General features: G+C 37.7%; 1 protein-coding gene across 1 annotated transcript in view; it reads left to right on the top strand.

Moving 5' to 3' along the window:
* Nucleotides 1-23,490, top strand: part of PARD3B (par-3 family cell polarity regulator beta) — a 1,040,415-nt gene that overhangs the window by 605,386 nt on the left and 411,539 nt on the right. Inside the window, exon 15 of the mRNA XM_022567488.3 lies at nt 5,690-5,805. Within this exon, the coding sequence (XP_022423196.1) occupies nt 5,690-5,805 (116 nt within the window). The remainder of the gene's footprint in view (nt 1-5,689; nt 5,806-23,490) is intronic.

The raw sequence follows: 23,490 nt of genomic DNA, 5'->3' as shown, positions 1-23,490 counted from the left end.
AAGCCTGACAATATCATGTTAAGTGAGTTCACTTGTGGAGAATAAATGGATAAGGGAAACCATAGACAAGGATACTAGTCTGGGACAACCAGCAAGAGAGGAGAGGGGCTTGAATGAAGGGAGGAGCAGCATAGCTGGAGAGGAAGGGACAGAGTCAAAGACATTTTTGGAATGGAAGAAACAAATCTAAAGCTTTGAATCTCTCTCTCTCTCTCTCTCTCTCCCTCCCTCCCTCCCTCCCCCTCCCTCTCCCTCTCCTAGGGTCCTGTGACCTGCACCATCCTGCAAACTGCTGTGTTGCCTAGGTGACCAGCAGCAGTGGGGGTTTGCATGTTGGAAACTTACAGTGGAGGAAGCATTGGAAGGGAGCCAGGAGGGCTGAGCAAAGGAGGCTGTCCTGTCTTAAAAAAAAAAAAAGTTAAAAGCCCCCCTGAAAGGGAAAAGTAGTGCTTTTAAGGGATGGAACCAGTCTTGTGAAGCAGAAAACTACTAATTCATGAGAAGTGAAAAACAAATTTGATCAAACTAAACTTATGCCTGTACTTTGAACCAAAATGAAATCAGGAACTTACTGAACTTATTTGTACTATTACGTCAATAATTATTTGACAAACATTTAGAATATGAGTGTCTAAATTAAAAAATATATATTTAATATATTTCCTTTATATATATTATATGATATAAGTATATATATTATATGCATATTATATATATATAAAGGAAATACATTTTTTACTGTGATGTCTCAGGGAGAGTTTAAGACAAATCACCAGCAGACAGAATATACTGAATTTGATTAGCTGTTCAGACAACATTTGGTTATTCCCTACATGTTCATATTTTCCCTCCCACTTGGTTCTCTCTCAGTTCTGCTCTTTCCGTCTCTCTTTCTTTCATACATGTGACCTGCATCTACTCTTATTCAGAGTAGCCAATCATTGAAGCTGATCCGTGGCCACCTGAGACTTCAGACATGCCCCTCAAAACCTTCCCCTGCCTTTTTATTTCAGACAGTTCTCCTTGAACATTCATGGGGGGTCTTCTATGTCTTTCACATTCCTGATTTGTCACTACATTCCGGACATTGGCATATGTTTCACGCTACCCTTATTTATTCATTATGCAGCATAATTTGACATTGAATATCATTTCTCTTTGATAGATTCCCTGGTTGTTCATGGGGGAAATACAGTCTTTATCTAAGACACGTCTTTGGCCTGCTGTCAACTTACAGCTTCCGCTGCAGCCCATTCAGCCATGAGCACACGCTAACTGCCTTCAAAATTAAAATATGCCATGTTTTATAGTTAATCATTGTGTCACCCTCTCACTCCAAAAACGTCCAATATGTAGCGTAAAATTACAAACTGTTTTACTAGTCTAATGTATGTGTCTACGATATTTCCACATTAACCAACTCAGTACTATACTCATTATTCAAGTACATTAGAAGTTCACATTGGCTCCAATCACATCGTGTCTCATCTTACACTTCCTTCCTTCCTTAAATATCTACCAATCTGATATCAGCCTTGTTTCCATTTTGTACCATGGCAAGAGGGGTCCTTTTATAGAAGGTTTTCAAAGTGTACACTTGGCCATGTTCAAAACAATGCTAACAGAGGTACATATCACCATGATCAATTTAATGGACATATCCAGGTATGCATATGTATATATACAAACACATATATGAATATATGTTACATTCATATGTACAAAGCAACTTTTTATTTTCTTTGGTCATCTTTGATGGTGTCTCCACATCATGTTATTGCATTGTCATCTTGTTTTTTCAATGGGAATGGGGGTAATTGTTTCTCAAGAGTTTGGGAAAGTTTGAGTTCTTATTCTTAATTTGTCACGTACTGCCTGGTTTGGTAAAGTATTCTAAAACAGTCAAGTGGGGATTTCCCTGGCGGTCCAGTGGTTAAGACTTTGCCTTCCATTGCAGGGGGTGTGGGTTCAATCCCTGGTCAGGGAGCTAAGATCCTACATGCCTCATGGCCAAAAAACCAAAACATAAAACAGAAGCAATATTGTAACAAATTCAATAAAGACCTTAAAAATGGTCCACATCAAAAAAAAAAGAAACCAAGCTAATAAATAACTAAATAAAACAATAAAGTGGATTAACCAAAACATTACTGAGTTGGGTAGATTCCCATAGTCTGCCTTGAGCAGAGCACTTTAAATACAGCGTGAGCTGTTTCTTTTTGTTCTGTTTTGGTTTTTTGCGGTACGTGGGCCTCTCACTGTTGCAGCCTCTCCTGTTGCTGAGCACAGGCTCCGGATGCACAGGCTCAGCAGCCATGGCTCACGGGCCCAGCCGCTCCGCGGCATGTGGGATCTTCCCGGACCGGGGCACGAACCCACGTCCCCTGCATCGGCAGGTGGACTCTCAACCACTGCGCCACCAGGGAAGCCCAGCGTGAGCTGTTTTAATGAGGAATATTCATGTTGGTTCTAAACCTCCTCCCTAAAGGTATTCATTATAACATGTGGCATCTATTTTGATTAACCCTTTAATTTTCTTTTGTTTCACAATATGAACCACTGTTGAAACAAAAAACTAACCTAAAATGCAAGCTGCATGAGAGAGTGTGCATGAAACTGCAGTAAGAGGGAAAAGTCTGATTTCCGTGGGCTCAAGATCAGCAACAACCTGTGTCCCAGGCTGGCCACCATTTCAGCCAAAGCTTTTGCAGCTCTGGGAAGAGTTCAAGAAACCACAATCTGGTCCTGGCTTTGGCACTGGCCAGCTGTGTGACCTTGGAACATCAGTCTCCTCTTTGGGCCTCAGTGTCTTATCTACAAGATGAAGAGTTAGATGAGGTGACCTTTAAGGTCTTCCAGCTCTTAAATTCACTGGTTCCATGAAGGCCATGAGTCTCTCTGACACTAAAACCATGTCATCACAAGAGATCAAAGGATGAAAAACTAAGTGCAAATAAAGGTTGAGTAACACATTTAAAGGCAAGTGCTTCCAAAACATCAGTGCTCAGGGGGAAGCTCATATTCACCATGGCATCTCAGAATTCTTCTTTAAAGTGGGCTAAAACAATTAAAATATTGCTATTATGCCAAGCCAGTGTCAACAGCACTAGCAGGTCAGGATTTTTGTTTACAATTGACATATTTGTCCACTACCACTAGATACCACATCTAATATGCCTTATGTCGGTAGCTTTCTTTATTGAGCATGTAACCAGACACCAAGAAAGAAGCCAAAAGAAAGAAAGAAAGAAAAGAAAAACCTTCATAATTCTAAAGAGTTGATTTAAGCTTCTTGAGGAAATTTTCATGAAAAAATGTACAGTTGTCCCTCGGTATCTATGAGGAGTTTTTGTTCCAGGACCCCCGCGGATGCCGAAAGCTGCGGATGCTCAAGTCCATGGTATAAAATGGTATAGTATTTGCATATAACATCCTCCCATATACTTCAAATCACTTAATACAATGTAGATGCTATGTAAATAGTTGCCAGGGCATGAAAAGTTCAAGTTTTGCTTTTTGGAACTTTCTGGAATTTTTTTTTTTCTGAATATTTTTGATCCCAGTTTGGGTGATCCTTGAATGCCGTACCTGAGGATACGGAGGGCAGATTGTATAATTTCTTTGCTGGAGAGTGCCTCAGGCCCTCATTCAAAGACCACGCTAACCTACAGAAACAAAGGAAAGGATTAATAGCTTACTTTGTTGAGTTCTTACTGTGTGCTAGGTACTATTGTCAGTATTTAACATATCTTAGTTTATTTCATACTTACAATAACTTTCTTAAGTAAATTCTATTACTGTCCAATTTTTAAAAATTCTTTTCCATTATGGTTTATTACAGGCTATTGAATGTAGTACCCTGTGCTATATACACTGTGTCCATTTTATGCACTAGTAAATTGAGGCCACCCACCCTAGCATCTCGCTCCCAAGCCCAGGGCCCTAAACATCATTCCTTCTAAACAGAAGGAGAGAAGGGCTCTTAGTCACAAGCCCACAGAGAGTCTGACAAAAACAGAGAAGGCAAAAAAACTGTAAAAAAAACTTGGATAACTTGAAAAGCAGAAACTTAGTCATTTGGGAAGCTAAAGAAGGTCTATGTGTTTATCTGTTTGTTTCCTAAATGTTTCTACAGCACTTACTCTGCACCAGACACTATTCTCCTTACTTTGCAAATCTTTGTAACTCATTTTATCTGATGCCAACCCTAGGAGGTAGGAAGTGTAATTATACCCATTTTATACATAGGAAAATGGAAGCACAGAGAGGTTCAATAACTTGCCCAGTCCCACAGCTAGTAAGGAGCAGAGCCAGGATTTAGAAATGGGCAGACCTGCTCTGGAGTCTGTGCTTTTGAATGCTGTGCTGTATTATACTATATTACACTCTATTACAATAACAGAGGCCCATTCATTCAGCAATATTATTATTGCTGCAAGGCAATACTAAATATACATGACTAATAAGTTTCAAGAAAAGGTTAAACTTATTTTGGTGTATTTGGTTAAGAAACCGAGATCCCCCAGTACATTTTATAAGGATTCTCATTCATGACAGTTGAATTTGGGGGTTATTTTATTTTTTACAATGTCAAATCCCAACCGTTTGAAAAAAATTCAACCTCAGTACTTTCAGATTTACCGAGGATCCTTGATTTGAGTTTTTACTGTATTTAAGATTAAAGTTGTGTTGAAACGAGCTACCATATTTACTTTGTAAATACATGTACCAAGGGAGAGTACCAAGGGAGAAAGTGGCTGTAATTTAATTCATGAAAAGTATATAAATATAATTTATTTCTAGATCAAGAAATGAGGCATTGTCTGTAATTCCCTTATATAATCTCCATCCTCAAGCAAAATAAATAAAATATTCATCAGAAATGGAATTCTTTGAGATTACAAGTACTAGGAAGCCTATAATGGGCATTTGATGTATCTTTTGTCTAAATTGTCAGCTGTGCTTTTCCTGTTACTTCCTGTTGGTATTATTGATGAGCAGACTATTTGCTCAGCATTAACATTAGTTTTAGAAAATAGACCTAAATAAAGTAGAAAACCAAATCACGGCAGCCATCAGTCATTCAACAGAATGGTTTTCTAGAAAGGATACAACCCTTACACTTGTTTTTAAAGGAAGGGCGTTCTTAGCCCACAGATCTCTCTTAACCTGCCTTTAGGCTCTGCTAGTATCTAGTGACATCCTTTGAAGCGCCAGTGCTTTGTGGGTTTGCTTTACCCACTTAAAGTTATATATTGTATAGCAGGATCCCAACTGGCAGAAATCAGTGAAGAGGAAAACATGATATTAGCCAGAGAATATTATTTAAATTGCAGAATATGATAAAATGCATGAAAACAGAGTTGCTATATCTCGTAAAAGAAACCTGAGGTTCACGAGGTGGTTGAAAATGCCTGGTTGGGGCTTCCCTGGTGGCGCAGTGGTTGAGAGTCCGCCTGCTGGTGCAGGGGACATGGGTTTGTGCCCCGGTCTGGGAGGATCCCACATGCCGCGGAGTGGCTGGGCCCGTGAGCCATGGCCGCTGAGCCTGCGCGTCCGGAGCCTGTGCTCTGCAATGGGAGAGGGAGCTGCAGAGGGAGCGATGAGGGGCTGTATTCAAAATGAGAACTGCTGAATAAAAAATAAGATTTTACTAAACCTAAATATGGCGTATGGCTTCTTTCTGCAGCTCTGGGGTGGATGCAGCAGTATTTTTTCCAGATCAGCGCCTCAACTTCAGATCTGCGACACCAGCCAGGCAGCCTGAATCAATGAATCTGAAAGCCTCAAAGAGCATGGACCTTGGTAAGTGAGGGTGAGGTGACATCCAGGTCAACTGTCCAGCCTCAGCCCATCTATCTTCTTGAATGTCCTGCCGTTGTTTCTTCAACTCCAACCTTAGGGGGCAGGGTTTGCTGAAGCTTGGAAGAGGGGATATTGGTCATCCTATCTTCCTGTCTCCTCTCACACATTTAATCGTAATTACCCCTTTTTAAAAGAGAGATAAGTGACATTTTTATATATAGGTCAGAAAAATAGGAGTATTCCTTCTGGAGGATCTGAATGCCATTAAGCATCTTTAACTCACCTGCCTTTGCGTTTGTACTCTCACCTCTGCAAGTGTTCTTCTGTTTCTCATGTACATACCTGTTGCAGGGCCTAGGAAGGTAAGGCAGTTCAATGAATCCTCTTCTACAGGGCATCCCATCTCTCTGTGCAATGGATGGGGATGGCGGCAGTGGAGAAGATCTATCTCTATAAGTGCCCATCCCCAAATCCTGTAATACCAGAGGGAAGAGGGGTCCCTGGGTTTGCCAGATTGAGGGAGTCAAGGTACTTTGGTTTCGTGCCCAGACAACCTCATGAGATTCTGAGTCCTACAAGGAATTTCTGGGTGACTGTTGGCTGCCAGGGCAGAGCAAGGGTCCCTGCAAACTCTGTTCTCCAGGCTCTGGAATGTGAGATCCCGGAAGACATCTCAGATACCCAAGCACATTGTTGCACTCCCATGGGTCCTTAGAGAGAGAGAACTATTGGAATAGGATGCTGGTGCAAAATAACTTCTCAGCAAAATATTCACTGCTTTCTGAATGTTCAGAGGCCAAGCTTTGCCAATGCCTTTTTTGTTTTTTTGTTTGTTTTCCGAAGCATATTACATATTTCATTAGTAGCACCAAGAAAATGGAATAATCAAAGCGGCGTGTTCCATGAAGCAATCTGATAAATAGTGCTTATCTGTTACTCATTTATAGGAGTTCAAAAAGATGTTCAGTCACGATGAAAAAAGAGAAGTTGATTCTATTTTCTATAAATTAACTAGATCGCTGGGATACATTTGCTCTAATCACTTATAGTAAGAGACTGACAGAAAGCCTTAATAAGGAAGCTGTCTCAAGCACTGGTCAAAAAGGAGTATTTTCTCAAGCGTGAACCTCTGACCAAAGGAATAATGTGTGACAGTGACACAGATTACTACTAATAATTTAAGGAGCAATTTGTTTTTATAGAGTGCTTGATAAATATTTCCTGTTCTGTCTTTCCAATTTCTCTATAAAGAAGATGAATGGGTAAAAACTGCTCTTAATTTGGGGTGAGAAATATATTACTCTTTTCCTCATTTAATTAAAAAAAAAATAAGTAGCCAGTAGTGCGGTTTTTAAAAGTCTCTGCAAAAGAAAAACATAGCATCCATTTTAAGAAAGAAGAAAATTATATCAGTTCCATAAAAACAAAACCTAAGCCACGTCCAGAAACAGTTTTTCTGTTTACATTTTTTGTTACTGAAAATTTTGTTTCTGAGAAATGTTCTCGTTTAGAATGAAATAGCCCTTGCAAAATATGAATAGTTAGCAGTCACCCTTTGCATTTTATTGTACTTATAACATAAATGACAGTAGTAATGTTTGTTCAATTTTACATAGTTGGGCGAAGGTCATGAGCTATTGTCTTCAGGATACAGGTATCAAACTAAAAGCATTGGTTTAAATGCACCATACAGCACAAGTGGTAAAATGTGCTATAAAAGCATTTTGTAAGAAACTATCAAAGTTTGGTCCCTTCCAGGAAAAGCCAAATTAAAGCTAACAGTCTTTCAGAGGGCTCTGAGGTCAACATTCTAGGGCCATTCTGAACCCCTATTCTCAGAACAATTGAGTGAGCTCAATAAGTATGTTGTTTTTTCTCAATGAATAAGCTCAGGCGATACCAGCATGGTAAACATTTGGAAGTGTCTTCCCTGTTTGATTAGATGAAAAAGATATTGTAGGTAGTTTAGTTTTCCATATATGGCACTGGGCCAACATAAGGAATGAATATATTTGATAAAAAGGCTGGTGACTGTGCTTAGAGGAATAATCCTCTCAGGGTCAAGATCCATTCTTCAAAAAGTTTTAAAAAATTGAGGTATTTAGGTTGAACAGCAAATTAGTGCTACTTGATTGTGTTTGACCTAGAAAAACAGCAATTTCATATGTTCAAAATGAAAAAGATAAACCTCCTATTTATTGCATAATTTATGTTGGATATTCCTCCTTTATAAAGCCTTTAAACTTCTTCAAAGGCTAATAAGCCTCATCGGTACCTTCTTTGTTTTTATTTGTTTCATTTTTGCTGCCGAGTCTAAGCTAGTATTTTCATTTGTATATTATGTTCAAATTATTTTAAAGGTGAGTGGGTTCCATTTATTTCTTTTCACTTATGTTTCCAAAGACAGGCAGTTCTTATTGTGAAAAATAAAGACTTCTCATCCCCATCTCCTTCTTTTATTTCCGAGATACAAACATGATTTTAGTTTGCTATGTATATCCTTATAGAAAATTTTAGTTTGCTATGTATATCCTTATAGAAAGTACTCTACCTAATTGCCATTCCATGTATGTGCAGACATCTCTGTCACACGTTGTGTTTCTTTATACTAATTGTATAGTGTTATGTTATATGAATGAATCTTGATTTATTATTTACTTTTCCCCTTTTGATTAAATTTGGACTTAATTGAGAGTTTGCATCTTTTGGTTTGGATAAGGGGGTTTGGTGCATTTGTATTTCTTATTCTTTATTCTATGATTTGTTTATTCGTATTCTTTGCCGAAAATGTTTCCATTTGTTAATTCTTTTTCATCTTTAGAATATTGTTATGTATGTTATAAATAACTTTTGCAATCTATTATTTGTCTTCTTAGTTTGATCGTGATATCCTCTACTATAAAAAAGGCTTTAGTCTTATAGTCAAATATTTCCATCTTTTCCTTCATGACTGTTTGGTTTTATTTATCTCATTTATTTTCTTGTACATTTAAAGGCTTGGTGTTTTTTTTTCCATGTTTAGCAATAATTTTATTCATGGTTTATGAGGTGGAAAAATTTTTCTCCATGTAAATAGGCAAATTATTCATAACATTTACTGACTTTTATGTCCTTCCCCCATTAATTTGGAATGCAGTCACATTGAATACTAAATTCCCTTTCATACATAGGGTGATTTCTAGACATGCTGTTCTATTGATACATTGGTCTGTCCCATGCCAGTATCACCCTGTTTCAATTGTCATCTGACTACACTGTATTTTGATAACTTATAGAGCTATCTTCCTCTGTTTTTTCTTCTTTTGTAAAATTACTTTGGCCCTTCACATGCATTTATTCTCCCACATGAACTTGAGATCAGCTCATCAAAAATGAATTTAAAGATTAAAGAGGAATGCTTCTACCATGGGTGTGCCCATTAATTTATGATGTTTGCTCTTGGTTCCTGATAGAAATGCTTTGATCAATTTAAACAAGTTTCTTTGTGTTCCTAGCTTCTTGAAAAGTTTTTTTATTTGCTCACTTTGTTTAATCAGGAATGGATGTTGAATTTTATTAAGTGATTTTAAGGATCTATACAGGATGATGTGTATTTTGTTCTTTATTCTATTAATATAGTGAGTTATTTTAATAGATTCCCCAGTATTGAATCTTTGATTCTTTCTGAATGACTCTACATTTTTCTGTGCATTTGAAGAAGGTAGAAATGAGTAACAACATTTATCTATGTGATCTAAAATGTAGGTGTAAGACTCTGATTATAATTTTACTCAGGGTCATTAATTCCTATATATCTAAAAGTTATAGATTTTTTGAGGCTATTCTGCCTCAGTATTTGTGGATACTTTTGCTGGCATGCATGTGGCCACATTTAAGTCAGATCAGAAATGATTAAAATGATGAATAAAGGGAATTTATTTTTAAATAATTAGATGTAACTATGCTTATTCAAAGGGGTTAGGGTGTCATTTTCTGGGTTTTCCAGAAAATCAATCTTTTCCTACTAATTGTAGACTTTCCTCTATTTATTTAAATTACCAGAATTACTATGTTCGGTCTGGATCCCTTTAATTTGTTCATAATTGAGCTTGTGTGGGTGTTGAGCTGGAAGCTCTCAGGAGCTGAGAAACACAGCTGCCTCTTTGGCCTTTGGCATAGGGTTTTCCCCCAAAGAGCTGACCTTGTTGGCAGTATGCCAGAGAGTCACATTCAGAGACTTTTTGATGAAGCACAAACATCTTCAATATCCAGGCCTGGTGTTTTATGACCCCCGAATGCTATTTAAGAATTAGTCTGAATTATTCAGGGAACAGCAGTTCAGTATTTTGGCCCATTCCCTGACCTAATCTATAGCCCCATTCAAAGTTAAGTTTAAAACGCTATTTCCCGCAAGATTTTTTTCCTGAGAGTTTTCTCTCCTGTTTCAAATTGACCTCCTACTCCCATTTCAGAAGGGTGTTGTGTAACACAGTTAGAGGAAGGCTGAAGGCGGTGCAGGTGGAAGATGCTGACCAGCTGTCCTGCCTCTGTTCAATGAGAGGAAATGAGCTTAAAGTGATGCTTGAGGCATTCGGACGAAATTTTAGGAAGTTTCCTGACAATGAAGGTTGTTAACATTCCATGTCTCATAGTCTCTTAAAACTGTGTGTGTCTTGAATGACTATCCCTAAAATCAAGACGATAGATTGGTTTTCTTTCAAGATCTGTGATTCAGCAATTTATTATCTGCTAGTTGCTTGCTGAAATTTGTATTAAGATAGAAATGTTGGTAGGCATTCACAGTCGAAGTAAATTATAAATCTGATTTCTCATTTCAACAAAAGATTTGGGCCACATTTTGAATATAACCCTTTCATACACATCAGGCATTCCTCTCAGAGGGCAGTCAGATATCTCTAGTATCCAATGGAAGATGGGCATGAAAAAAGTTAATTAAACCCATTCTACTGTTCTAATACTTTCTTTTTAAAATTATTTTTTATGTAGTGAGGAACCTTCATATGCATTCTCAGAAATAAGACAAAAATCCTGAACACTGAATACACAGGAGAATTTTTATAAAACTGTATATTCTGATAACTGTGATGCTGATTTATCAATTAAAACATATGATGCCATATAATATTTTAATATAACTTTTTATGTATATCCAGGGATCTTCTTTATTGTCCATCAGTAAGTAATACCTCTGAATATTGTGAAAGCTGAATGGAGTACCACTATTTAAGATATAACTTTGACTTATTAAAAAAACAAAAACAACAACCTGATTGGTAAAGAAGAATTAATGGTAATACTAAAAGAAAGCATCTACCATCTCTATTAGATGAGGAAGAGTTCAAGGACATAATCAGGTGAATGCCCTAAGCTTTAGGAAGTCAAAATGAAGGAATTACAGAGAATATTTACTCATTGATTAAACAAATGTTTCTTGAGTACCTACTGTGTGCCAGGAAGTGCATTAAATGCTGAGGATTCAGTAAATGAGAGAGTAAATGAGAGAAATGGTGCTTGCTGCAGATACCTAGATGACAACCCTAACAAGAAAGGGAAACTCAAGAGTGAAGATCCCCAAAAAGAAGTACTGACATGATGATGATAACTTATCTCAGAGAGAAGAAAAGGGAGAGGCATCTGAAGCACAAGTGTGGCTACTCTAAGAACTAATTGTTAAGCTTGGCTGTGTAGAGAAGAGGAAGAGAGAAGCAGAGGGTGTGAAAAAAGAGTAACAATAATCTAAAAGAATCAATGTAGGAAGAGTTAAGCAGCTGCACACGATGAGGCTTGCAAAACTTTTAAGAGTTAGACAGTCAAGGTATTTTTAGAGCACGAAAAAGAAAGTGTGGTGGACCATTGTTTACAGCACGTAACAGCTGTCAGGTGGAAAGCAGAGCCACCGGTTCCTGTGTTAATTTTATCTTCATGCACACAAGAGAATGATGTTCACACTGGAAAAGCATGGCTGCCAGCAAGCGGAAATCTAGACGCTTTGTATCCATCCCTGTGCACTAAGAGGACTGTGATTATAAAGTGACTATTCCTGATCATTAGAAATTAGGAGTAGAAATTAGTAGAAATCCTCGGAGGATTTCTCTGTCAAACGAAAAGGAAAATAAGAAAGTGGTCACTAGCCACCTCAATGCTGGGGTCTCTGAAACAACCAATGTCTGCTTTCCTTTTTGATAGGATTTCTAGACTGATAAGTCAGGGAAATATTATACATGTAGTTTACATTGATCTTAATAAAGGTATTTCCATTTGTTTTCTGATTGAGACTTTTACCAAATTATGCACTAAGCTAGGTAATAGCATTAGGATGCCCTTTCCCAAAACGTGCTAATTAAGGTGCATTGTCACTCTGAAAGGAATTAAATACCGTATACTGTAAGACTCTGTACTTGGGCCCTCTTGTTCTATTCTAACAAAACAACAGAATTTGATGAATGTTGGGTACATAACTTGGATGAAGACATGGAAAGCGTTCTTACCAAATTTTCAATAGATGTTGTCTCAGAGAATTGGGTAGTATGATAGATTGACAGAATTAGCATTCAAATGATTTATTCAGAATTGAAGAAGATAGAATTTATCAAATGATGATGAATTCGTTGAACAGCCATTTATTGGATACTTTCTCTATGCCAGGCAGTACCTAGGTAGATAAGATAAAGGCTCCACTCTTATGGTATTGGCATTCTCGTTGGGTAAATAGACGATAAAGTTGCATAGCAGTAAATAAATAATAAAATTTCAGATAGACATGATTTCTCTGAAGCCAAATTCAGGTAAAGATGAAGACTGCGGGGAGGCAAGCCTATTTTAGATAGGGTGGTGAAAGATAAAGGCAATGTCCTGAAGTCGGGTTAAAAGAAATCAATTGTACGAGTGTAGAGTTTAGGAGACCTGGGATAATAACAGTTACTGAAGGTGTCCCTGTGTTTTAGCTCTTGCCTGACATGGCCACCCCCACAGCTAGTTCCATGTTACCAGATTAAGGAAGACAGCAGTTCCATTATACCCTGGCCTGGCCATAACCCACCTAGATAGAATGCTGTATTTAATTCTGGCTACGGTATTTTAATAAAGACAAGAACAGAGTAGATGCATCCAGCTATTGGTGAGAGGCCTTGAAACCATATCTGATGAAAAACAGTGGAAAGAAATAAAGATATCTTGCCTGGAAGAGAGGTGACTTAAAAGACATATGAGAGGGCTTCCTTGGTGGCACAGTGGTTAAGAATCCGCCTGCCAATGCAGGGGAGATGGGTTCGAGCCCTGGTCCTGGAAGATCCCACATGCCGCGGAGCACCTCAGCCCGTGAGCCACAACTACTGAGCCTGCGCTCTAGAGCCCGCGAGCCACAACTACTGAGCCCATGCACCACAACTACTGAAGCCCACACACCTAGAGCCCGTGCTCCGCAACAAGAGAAGCCACTGCAACGAGAAGCCCACGCACCGCAACTAAGAGTAGCCTCCGCTCGCTGCAACTAGAGAAAGCCTGCGCGCAGCAACAAAGACCCAACTCAGCCAAAAATAAATAAATAAATTTTAAAAAAAGAAAAAGAGACATATGAGAGGCCTCCTTAGATATTTTCATGGTTAATATTGAAAAACTCAAATCTGTTTAAAATCGAATCTGCACCCCAAATATATCAAGCGATGATAGCCAGATCAGAAGATACATCAAGTTTACAAGCTTTGAAATCTAGGAAGTTAATAAGGATGGAAAATTAATTCTGGTTTGTGGCATATTTTGTGTGCAAGGAAAGAATAGATACATAAATTGAAACAACTCATGAAGACTGAGAAGCAAAATTCATCAGAAAAATGGAAAAGGAGACACTGTGCATTTTTTGTCTTTAGATAAAAGGTACAGTTTGGTTTTTTTTTAATTTTTTAGTGTACCTTAATATGTTTAAATAAAGTAACCACACAGGTTATAACTGAAGTAGGGTGACTAGATGAAAACAGGTTCAATGAGTTTAGGGAAATTACATATCAGAACTCAGGCTGAATTCTTCTCTGTTGCGAAAAGAGAAACCAGGAAAACAACTGACTTCACACATCCAAAGCCAGGCCTCTTTCAAAACATTAAGAAAAAGCAACATTTGCGTTAACTAAAACATATAATTAAATTTTAGACAATTGCACATTTAAAAATGAAAATAAATTAAGGACTAGTATTACTATTAACTAAATTATAGTGATATGGGTCACTTCTCTATACCTTTAATATAACTAGATCATTATATTGAATATAGCAGAATAATGCAGATTCTGTTTAAAATTAATTGGAATAACTATTGGGGTTGGAAGCAAAGGTACATAAATGCTTCTTTCTGTAAAGGACCTCTTTCTCGCCCTGTAATTCCATAGGTATCCTTTTTTTTAATTGAAGCGTAGTTGATTTACAATGTTGGGTTAGTTTCAAGTCTACAGCAGAGTGATTCAGTTTTACACATATAATATTATTCTTTTTCAAACTCTTTTCCATATGTATTCTTTTTTCTTTTTAAATTTACAGTCCCTAAGGAATATATTTTAAAGAAGTTCATTTTCAAGACTAATTTGACTTTGTGTTCATTATTACTATTAGGTAGAAAAGGATGCCTTTTTTTTTTTTTGCGGTACGCGGGCCTCTCACTGTTGTGGCCTCTCCCGTTGCGGAGCACAGGCTGCGGACGCGCAGGCCCAGCAGCCATGGCTCACGGGCCCAGCTGCTCCGCGGCATGCGGGATCCTCCCGGACCGGGGCAGGAACCCGCGTCCCCTGCATCGGCAGGCGGACTGTCAACCACTGCGCCACCAGGGAAGCCCCAAGGATGCCTTTTGTGTAGAAATTGTACCTTTATGCTATTCAATACTTTGTGTGTTGTAGGCTTCTCTGAAAGTTGTGGCACCTTCCATCCCACTCTCATGCCCTTTCCCATGAATAAGTGCTGGTAAATACCTTAAACACAGTTGCTCTCATTCACCATTTGTTGCGTGAATGACTAAGAGGCACAACTCTCTCATATGCCCCATCAGAAAAAAAAAAAAAATGTTTAAAGCAAGGACCGTCCCTCTTACATAAAAACACTTAACCTAGTGCCTAGAACATAAGAAGTTCAATGATGTTATTAGTCACAGCATCAGTCGTGGAGAGGGTAATGTCAGTAGTGGTATCAGAGGTGAGCCTCTTCATATCCTACTCGTATTTTTGTACTTGGTGGCTGACTTGAGCTGCCGGTATAAGTAAATTCTCCTCAAGTCAATGTTGTGAAATACTGCAGAAAAGGTTGCTGTGGATTTCATATGCAGATTGTTAATTCAGTCATGGAGTCACATGGTCTCAAATGTTGCCATGGTTTTTCACAAAGATTAGGTTTCTTTAAGCTGGGGTATTGTTTAGTGGCATATGTAGATAAAGTAAAAATTTAGTCTCGGGAAGAGAAACCCAAGGCTCTGTTTTCCCACAAGAAGTATAAAGAAAACTATAACATTTGGAAATGTTTATAATTGAACCTTAACCAATGACATTATGCCAATGACAAACCCATGCCAATCTTTCTTAAATTAGCTTCTGTATATTTAGAGCATTATTTGTGCTCCGATGGGAAATCCTGATCAATGGAGAATCTGCCTCATCCTTTAGAACTGACATATTCCGGACCCCTCTTAAAACTTGGATTAGTAAATGAAGTGCTTTCTTCTTTATATTGAATAGTTTTGCACCTCAGTTGAGGCTCTACATCTCTGATACTAACCATTTTAAATAAGGCCAAATATGAACTTTCTTTCCTACTTGCCTTTGTTTTCTAAACCACTGTTCATATTTAAATGAAATTCTGTTCCTTTTTAATAGAACTTTTGTACTAATATAAGAACATCTTCATAAAATATGAAGCTAAGGAAGCTTTTCAAAGCTAAACAAAATACTTAAATTCTCCTTGCAAATATGAACCATTTTACTTGTTTTGAAGCGAGAGTTCCATTAGCTGAAAATACTATATATAAATATATAATTAAATATAGTATAATAAAATATCATATAAAATATATAGTATAATAAATACATGTTAATGAAGTTTGGCAGTTTTATAGTCATCTCTTCCACATGCTATTCAGAATGATAAATATTTGTTACTGGCAATACTTTATGCAGAGATTAAAACTACTCTAGGAAGGTACAACTATCTCATTTTTAAGTGCAGAAGTTGCAGTTCTTTAAAAAGCAAAACTTCTTTGGTCTTATGTAGTTCTATTCTCATATATACATATTCATATTTTTATATCTAGTTTTTCCCCAAAGTGATTCTACTGAACATATGCTTTTAAATTTGGGTCCTTTAAGAATAATCTAGCTTAAATATTATTCTCTGTGTCTTTGTTTCTATAATACTGCCTTCTAATTGTAAAGCTTGCTCTTGAATAAATATAGCCTGATTTATTTGCTTGATATTATATCATTTGGCTGTAAAAGTTGTCTCCAGTTTTTTGCTCTTAGAAATAGCAGTGGATTGACCCTACTAGTACATAAACCTTTGTAAAAATTCATAATTATTTCATCATTGTGAATTTCGGTATGTATCATTCTTTGACCAAATGTTATATAAAGATTTAAGGCTTTTTTGACATATATGACCAGCTGCCCTCCCGAAGGGTAATTACACTTCTCAGTAGTATATGGAAGAATCTGGGTGTCATCGTTTTTTTCATTTTTGCCAATTTTGTAGGCTCAACAGGAATATTTTAATTTTACTTTTAAAATTATTGCTGTGGCTAAACATTTTTTTTTTTTTTTTGCGGTACGCGGGCCTTTCACTGTTGTGGCCTCCCCCGTTGTGGAGCACAGGCTCCGGACACACAGGCTTAGCGGCCATGGCTCACGGGCCCAGCCGCTCCGAGGCATGTGGGATCCTCCCGGACTGGGGCACGAACCTGTGTCCCCTGCATCGGCAGGCAGACTCTCAACCGCTGCGCCACCAGGGAAGCCCTAAACATTTTTTATATATTTATTTATTGTATATTTTCTATTTTGAATCATCTGAGCATTTCCTCTGTAAGCCTGAAAATTTCTAAATTAAATAGCACTTTTTGTAAGTAAAATGTTAATCTTCATTAAAGGTCAAATCTCAGCTCTTGCTTATGGGGGAAAATAGATATTTTGCTTTTACTTTCCTAAAGCTAAGTATGTTTCTTCCTCCAAAGTATGTATTAATTACTACATCTGTATCTTTCATTAAATGGTTAGAAAATGTCTAGTTAAACATGAATCAGAAACAGAACTTGGACTTATTTATGAGAAAAACTTCTAGAGTAAATCAGTTAATCTTACTAAAATAATTTCTTTTTGGTTCTTCACTGGAACACTAAAACTGCTATATCGTGTATCCAGTGGCTTTGGCTGATTTAGAGCACATTAGTACAAGGGCTGGTGTCGCCAGAAACACCTACTCTATTTTTATAAGACTGAAAAGTTGTCCAACACTTGAAAACATAATTTCAGTCCCATGTAAAATTCACCCATCCATCTCTTTTCCTTCCTTCAACAAATATTTATTGAGTGCTTCCTCTGTGCCACACACTGTTCTAAATAATTGAGAATTATCAGTGACAACAGACTATCTTATTTCTGTAGGCTACCCTTAGTGGAAATAGTCTCATGAACAGTAATAATAAATGAATAAAGACACCAGAAAGATATTCAGTATAACAAACATAAACTTCCACAAATTGTGGAGAGAAGGAACATGACTGGAAAGGCTAATGTTTCAATTCCCACTTGGTTTCTAGTGTTCATAAGAAAAGGTTACTAGGAACTCTATCAGATGATGTTATTAAAATTAAAGCAAAAATTGCAATAGAGATCAAGTTGGAAATTGACTAATCATGAGTGATGGTTTCAAGCGAGCTGGGAATAGCTAATCTACCCTCTGCTGATCCAGGAACTAACTGACATAATCCCCAAGCACATCAGGATTGTCCTGAAAGAATGTGAGACCTGCAGAGGTTGCAGCTAAAAAGTCTTAAAAGGAAAACAAGAGTGTACCGAGTGATTGGAAAACATTTAGCCCATTTTCTAAATTTGGAAAAAAATACTTAGCACCCAAATTGAGTGAAAACTGAGTTATGTCAGAGGTTTCCTATTTCTATCCTTAATAAATCAGTAGATTCCAGGTGAATAATCTTAGTGCTTTCTCCTTTGGGTTTTTTTTCCCCTCTAGAGGAAAATCATAAGTGGCAAAGTCCTCTAATTATGGACTAGTAATGAAGCCTTATCGAAGATTAAAGAATGTGTTCGTTAATATAAAAATAGGTGACCATAAAATTGAAACTGAATTGTTTGAATGTCTTAGTAGTAACTTGAATGATATAGTAAAGAATGGTCAAGCAAGTTTGGAAATTTCTGAGTTAAACAGTCTTCTTAAACACAACATTGTTCACAACCTTTAATGTGTTCTATGCACGTTGCTGGGCATTTAAGAGTCCCCATAAGTCTTCAAGATACAATAATGTTCAGCATCTCCCAAACTCATCTGATCACAGAAACCTTGAGTACAGACCATCTCACAGGACTAGAGCTCTGAGGAATGCCCTTGGCAGAGAAGATGTGTTTGTGAAGTTGAAAGGTGATGTGCAAGGGCCAGAGTAGAGTGAGGAAAGAAAGGATCGCCAGCAAGCTGGGACATGTGAGCAATGCTGTGCAGCGGGATGCAATCTGGGAGAGAATCTCCAGGGTAGAGAAGTGTCTATGGTCGCTAAGTGTGCAGGAATTAACTGCAGAGCAGCATGAAAGAACAAGGATGTAACTAAGCATGAATTAATAATGGATTATGATGACAGAACGTGGCTGACTGCATGCAATGTGCCTCAGAAAGAATAGCACATGTATGGTAAAATAACCTCTCATACATTGCTGGATGACTGTCTATCCAATGGCTAGAAGCCACTGACTTTCCTTTACTCCTGGTAAAAAGATCAAACTCCTCAGCCCAATATTCAGGGCAGTGATGATACCTATTAATCTAGAATATGAAGAGGAAAAAGAGAGAAAGCAGTAGTATCTGTGATGGTAGTGGTGGTAGCTAATGTTTTTTTGAGCACTTGATATATGCCAAGCGTGGTTTTTTGCACAGCAGTTCTATTGCCATTTTATAGATGAGTGTAACAGGGCTTAAAGCGATCGATTTCTGTAAGGTATCATAGCTAGTAAGCGATGGAGCCAGGATTTGAACTCAGGCACATTAAACTTTGATGCCTAGGCTCTAAACCATTGTACCTTTCTGTTGCAAGTGAGGCTTATTAATTTCCCAGTCTCAACTGTAAAAACAGAAGACCGTCACCTTCTCTTCTTTCCTATTTAAATTTTAACTTTCATTCAGGACCCACTCAAGTCTTGCCTGCTCCAGGGAGCTGTCATTTTTTTCCAGCTCTTTCTCTGAATTCTTTTTTTTTTTTGTGGTACGCGGGCCTCTCACCGCTGTGGTCTCTCCCGTCGCGGAGAACAGGCTCCGGACGCACAGACTCAGCGGCCATGGCTCACGGGTCCAGCCGCTCTGCGGCACGTGGGATCCTCCCAGACTGGGGCACGAACCCGTGTCCCCTGCATCGGCAGGCGGACTCTCAACCACTGCGCCACCAGGGAAGCCCTCTCTGAATTCTTAAAGCAATTTCTTTTGGTATCCTGAATTTTAGCACTGCATTGCATACTCGTTTGGGTACCTACTGAGTGAGAATTTCTGCCCACGCTAATCAGATTACAAGCCTTTACAGGGTCATATCTTTTAAGTCTTTGGCTTCCTCCTCACCACTCAGAATGTGTAGGTGTCAAGTAAATCCAAGATGGATGATGTGGATGGATAGCGTTAGAGCAATCTGGCTGCAATCTCAGAAACCCATTGATCTCCATGATTGATTTGACTTATCTTACTAAGTAGAAAGGTTCACCTTTTCTACATCAAAATATCGAATGAATGGATGAATAAAAGTACAGATGAATACTCAAAGTATAAATGAATAAAAGTGCAAATAAATGTTTGATTTGGGTAGCAGAATAGAATAGGGATAAAAATATTTTAGGAGGGTGTGGAATATAGCAGTCTACATTCACTTTCACTTACCCAAACTCGTTTTGTTCATTTGAAAGTGTTTGGAGAAGGTTCATAATAATGAACAGATTTAAGGAAAGAGTCAAACGCAGAAAATACAGAAGGCCAAGGGTTTTAATTCCATTACATAGAAAAGAGTGAAAGCAGTTGTTTAAAACTTGAAGAAAAGGGCCGTGTGCTTTATTTCCTAATTGGAGGAATCTATGAATAAATTAGGCAATCACTTGACATAATTGATTTAGATCATGTGAATTCCCTTGCACTGCCAGGGAGGGTTAATTAGATCAGATTGTTTTGTGGCCCTTCCTAGTCTTCTATCACTGACATTTTTTCCCCTTTGTGTTCTTCTATCATTTCTTTTTGTTATCTTCCTTTTAATCTGAAGCAGTACATCCTTATATTTTAATTTATGAGAATTTTTTCCTTTTGTTTGTTGAATTAGAAAAAGTTGAAGATAAGTATTTCTCTAACCAAAAAACGGTGTGCTTATTTATGACTCCCCTTTTCATTTTCCGTAAATCTGTGTGCAGAAGAGTGGGGTAGTCTGTGCATAAACCTCGTGCCATGGGAATTATATTCAAAATGTTCCTGAACTCCTTGCTTTTACGTGCAGCAACACGAAATCGAATTACATTAGGACAGAGTAATTTGACTGCGTGTGAGTTGTGGCGAAGGTTGTGTAAGCTGAATATTCAGAGATTTTGCCCACCTTGGGTCATATAGTATTAGTCATCGTGACAAATACCCCACAATAATTCCCCAAAAATTCTGAATCAAAGAACATGATTAACTTAGAATAAATTGGAGATATTCTACATAGTTTAAACACTTGCTACAGGCTCACCCATTACAGCTCCGTAATTTACGCCCATTTTTAACCACAAAGTAGTTTTTGTATTTAGGTTTAATCAAAGAATTTATTAATACAAGTACAGTCTTCTACAGCCTCATATGCTAAGACAACTGAGGAGCCTTAAGAGGCCCCATAATCACGTAACCTGACTTAGACAGTATCCAGCATAGATGTATTAGTTAACACTTAAATCGGCTAAATTAACTAGCCCCTTAGATATCTAAATCTGTATCCAAGTAAAAAAAATAGTTTTTGTAAAATAGCAAACTATTTTTGTAAAACTGGTTAAATAGTTTTTTTACAAGCCATAATTTAGAGATGTTATTATATTGAAAATGTGGCCACCAAGTCGTTAAGGGCAAGAATTTCTAAAGACAGCTCAGTCTAATTGTCTGCCCCACTGGAAAAACTGATGATATGCTTCATCATTAATGGACTGGGAATATATTTGTGAAAGCAGGCGATAATCTTAAACAGGCGTTCAATATATCATTACCATGTACTTTTCTAAGCATGTGTTAGAAGGTTCATTTTGAAAATAAAATGCTAGTATTAAGAGAAATATGTAGAGAAGGTTATTTGAGTGGAAAGAGAAAATATTTTTTTCTTAAGTTGGAGAAGAGATTTACTATGGCTAGTATATGTGAAACTAAGGATGGAGTTCATTTTGGATTACACTGTTGTTTTTTAATCCAGCAACATCCTGAAAAATTAATTAATTTGGAAACTCCAGCTTTCTTAAATAAGACTGAGACCCTGTTTAAGAGACACTTAATAATCACTCCCTATTATCCTCATGTTCTGTGTTCAGGAGAATAAAAGGAATAATTATAAAATACATGACAAAGGATTAACATCTCTCATATAGGAAGAGCTCTTGGTAGTAATTAGAAAACATTTCAATATCAAATTAGAAATATATATGATCAGACAATTCACAAAGGCAAAGAGAAATTTAATAAGCCAATATATATTAAATATATTCAGCCTTACAAGCAATGAGGAAATTAAGATATTATATTGGCAAATATTGAAAAATATATGCACCAGCCTTACAACACATGCTTGTATTTTTAAGTTGATGCTGCCTTACTGTGAGGCAATGTGGTAATTGTATAAGGCACCTTAGCACCATTTTTACCTTTTATCCAGTAATTCCATTTAGAAGAACCATCCTACAAAAAAAAAAATGAAAGATTGACCAAGATTTAAGTTTGATTTTTCACTGTAGTGAACTTAATTTTCCAGCAGGAAGAGGATTAGTGAAATTATAGGCTTTTAATCTGATAGATATAATAGACTATTATGCAACCAATAAAACTCTTCGGACTATTTAATGATATGAAACATTAATGATAAAACATTTGAAGAACACAGTGTACAATTAGTATATGTATGTATGTTGAGATGTGCGTGTCTATACATATATAAATAATGGAAGGACATTTGTCAAAATGTTAACGTTGATTTTTCTCTTAGTGGACAGTGCAAGGATCATTTTTATCTTAGATATATTTCTGCATATTTCAAATCTTCAAACATGTGTTACACTTAAAATTAGAATAAAATCAATTGGCATCGTTGAAATAACTTTAAAATAGAATTTAAAAAGCAGGTAATCCTGTCCCTGATAGAAATGAGGATATTTGGGGCTTCCCTGGTGGCGCAGTGGTTGAGAGTCCGCCTGCCGATGCAGGGGACACGGGTTCGTGCCCCGGTCCGGGAAGATCCCACATGCCGCGGAGCGGCTGGGCCCGTGAGCCATGGCCGCTGAGTCTGCGCGTCCGGAGCCTGTGCTCCGCAACGGGAGAGGCCACAACAGTGAGAGGCCCGTGTACCGCAAAAAAAATAAAATAAAATAAGAGCACATTCCACTGCAACTCTCAGAGAACTCTACCAGCAGCGGTGTAATAAACAGGTTTTTTTGTCATATATTACATGAAGTCCGGAGAGGGCCAATTCAGTGTCCCAGTGAAGCCATCAGAGACCTAGGCTCCTTCTCTTTTTCTATTCTGTCATTCTTGATTTTTTTGGCCTTTGTCCTCATATTTGTTACTGCAGTGTCCAGATGGTTGCTATATCTTCAGAAATCATATCCATGTTCCAGGCAAAAAGAAAAAAAAAAAGTGGTGGACGGGGAGAAGGCAAAAGGGTGTGCCACCTTCTTCCCTCTCTATCAGGATATCCAATATTGTCTAAGAAGTGCTGCCCTGAAAACTTCCACTTTTAGCTTATTGGCCAGGCTACGACATGTCACATTCCTTGTAGCCAGAAAGTAGCTGGGGAGAACGAGGCTGCTGGTGACACTGGGTCAGCCAGCCTACAGTGTATGCCATAGCTACCCTGTAAGGCTGTATGCTTCTAGTCACAGCTTATATACAGAAGTGCAAAGAGAGCCTCATGTGAGCTGGCAGAAGTTGAGAGTTCTTTTAGATCTTAGTCTTTAGGGACTATTATTCCAATCGTATTTTGATACAATTGTAGAATGGGTAGAAAAGCAGTAAGAGAGCAATGACCTGATTCCCTACCTATGGTCAAAGTCAAGCTTTGAGGCAGGAGCAGAGGTTGAGGAGTCAGAGTTGCTTGGGACAATGACGGTGCCATTTTCAAGCTGGAAAATCTAGTGAAGGCACAACATATAGAAAGGAGATGCCCATATGGAACATCAGTAAATCATTATTTTTTTTCTTCTTAATGATCCTAAAGCTATGATTTTTAAGTTTATATTTTCATGTCCTGAA

Source organism: Delphinapterus leucas, chromosome 8, assembly GCF_059928025.1.
Source record: "Delphinapterus leucas isolate spDelLeu-1000000601 "Yukka" chromosome 8, BTC_Dleu_Yukka2, whole genome shotgun sequence".
Taxonomy (NCBI): domain Eukaryota; kingdom Metazoa; phylum Chordata; class Mammalia; order Artiodactyla; family Monodontidae; genus Delphinapterus; species Delphinapterus leucas.
Note: the sequence above shows the minus strand (reverse complement) of the source record. Positions and strands in the feature narration are given on the sequence as shown.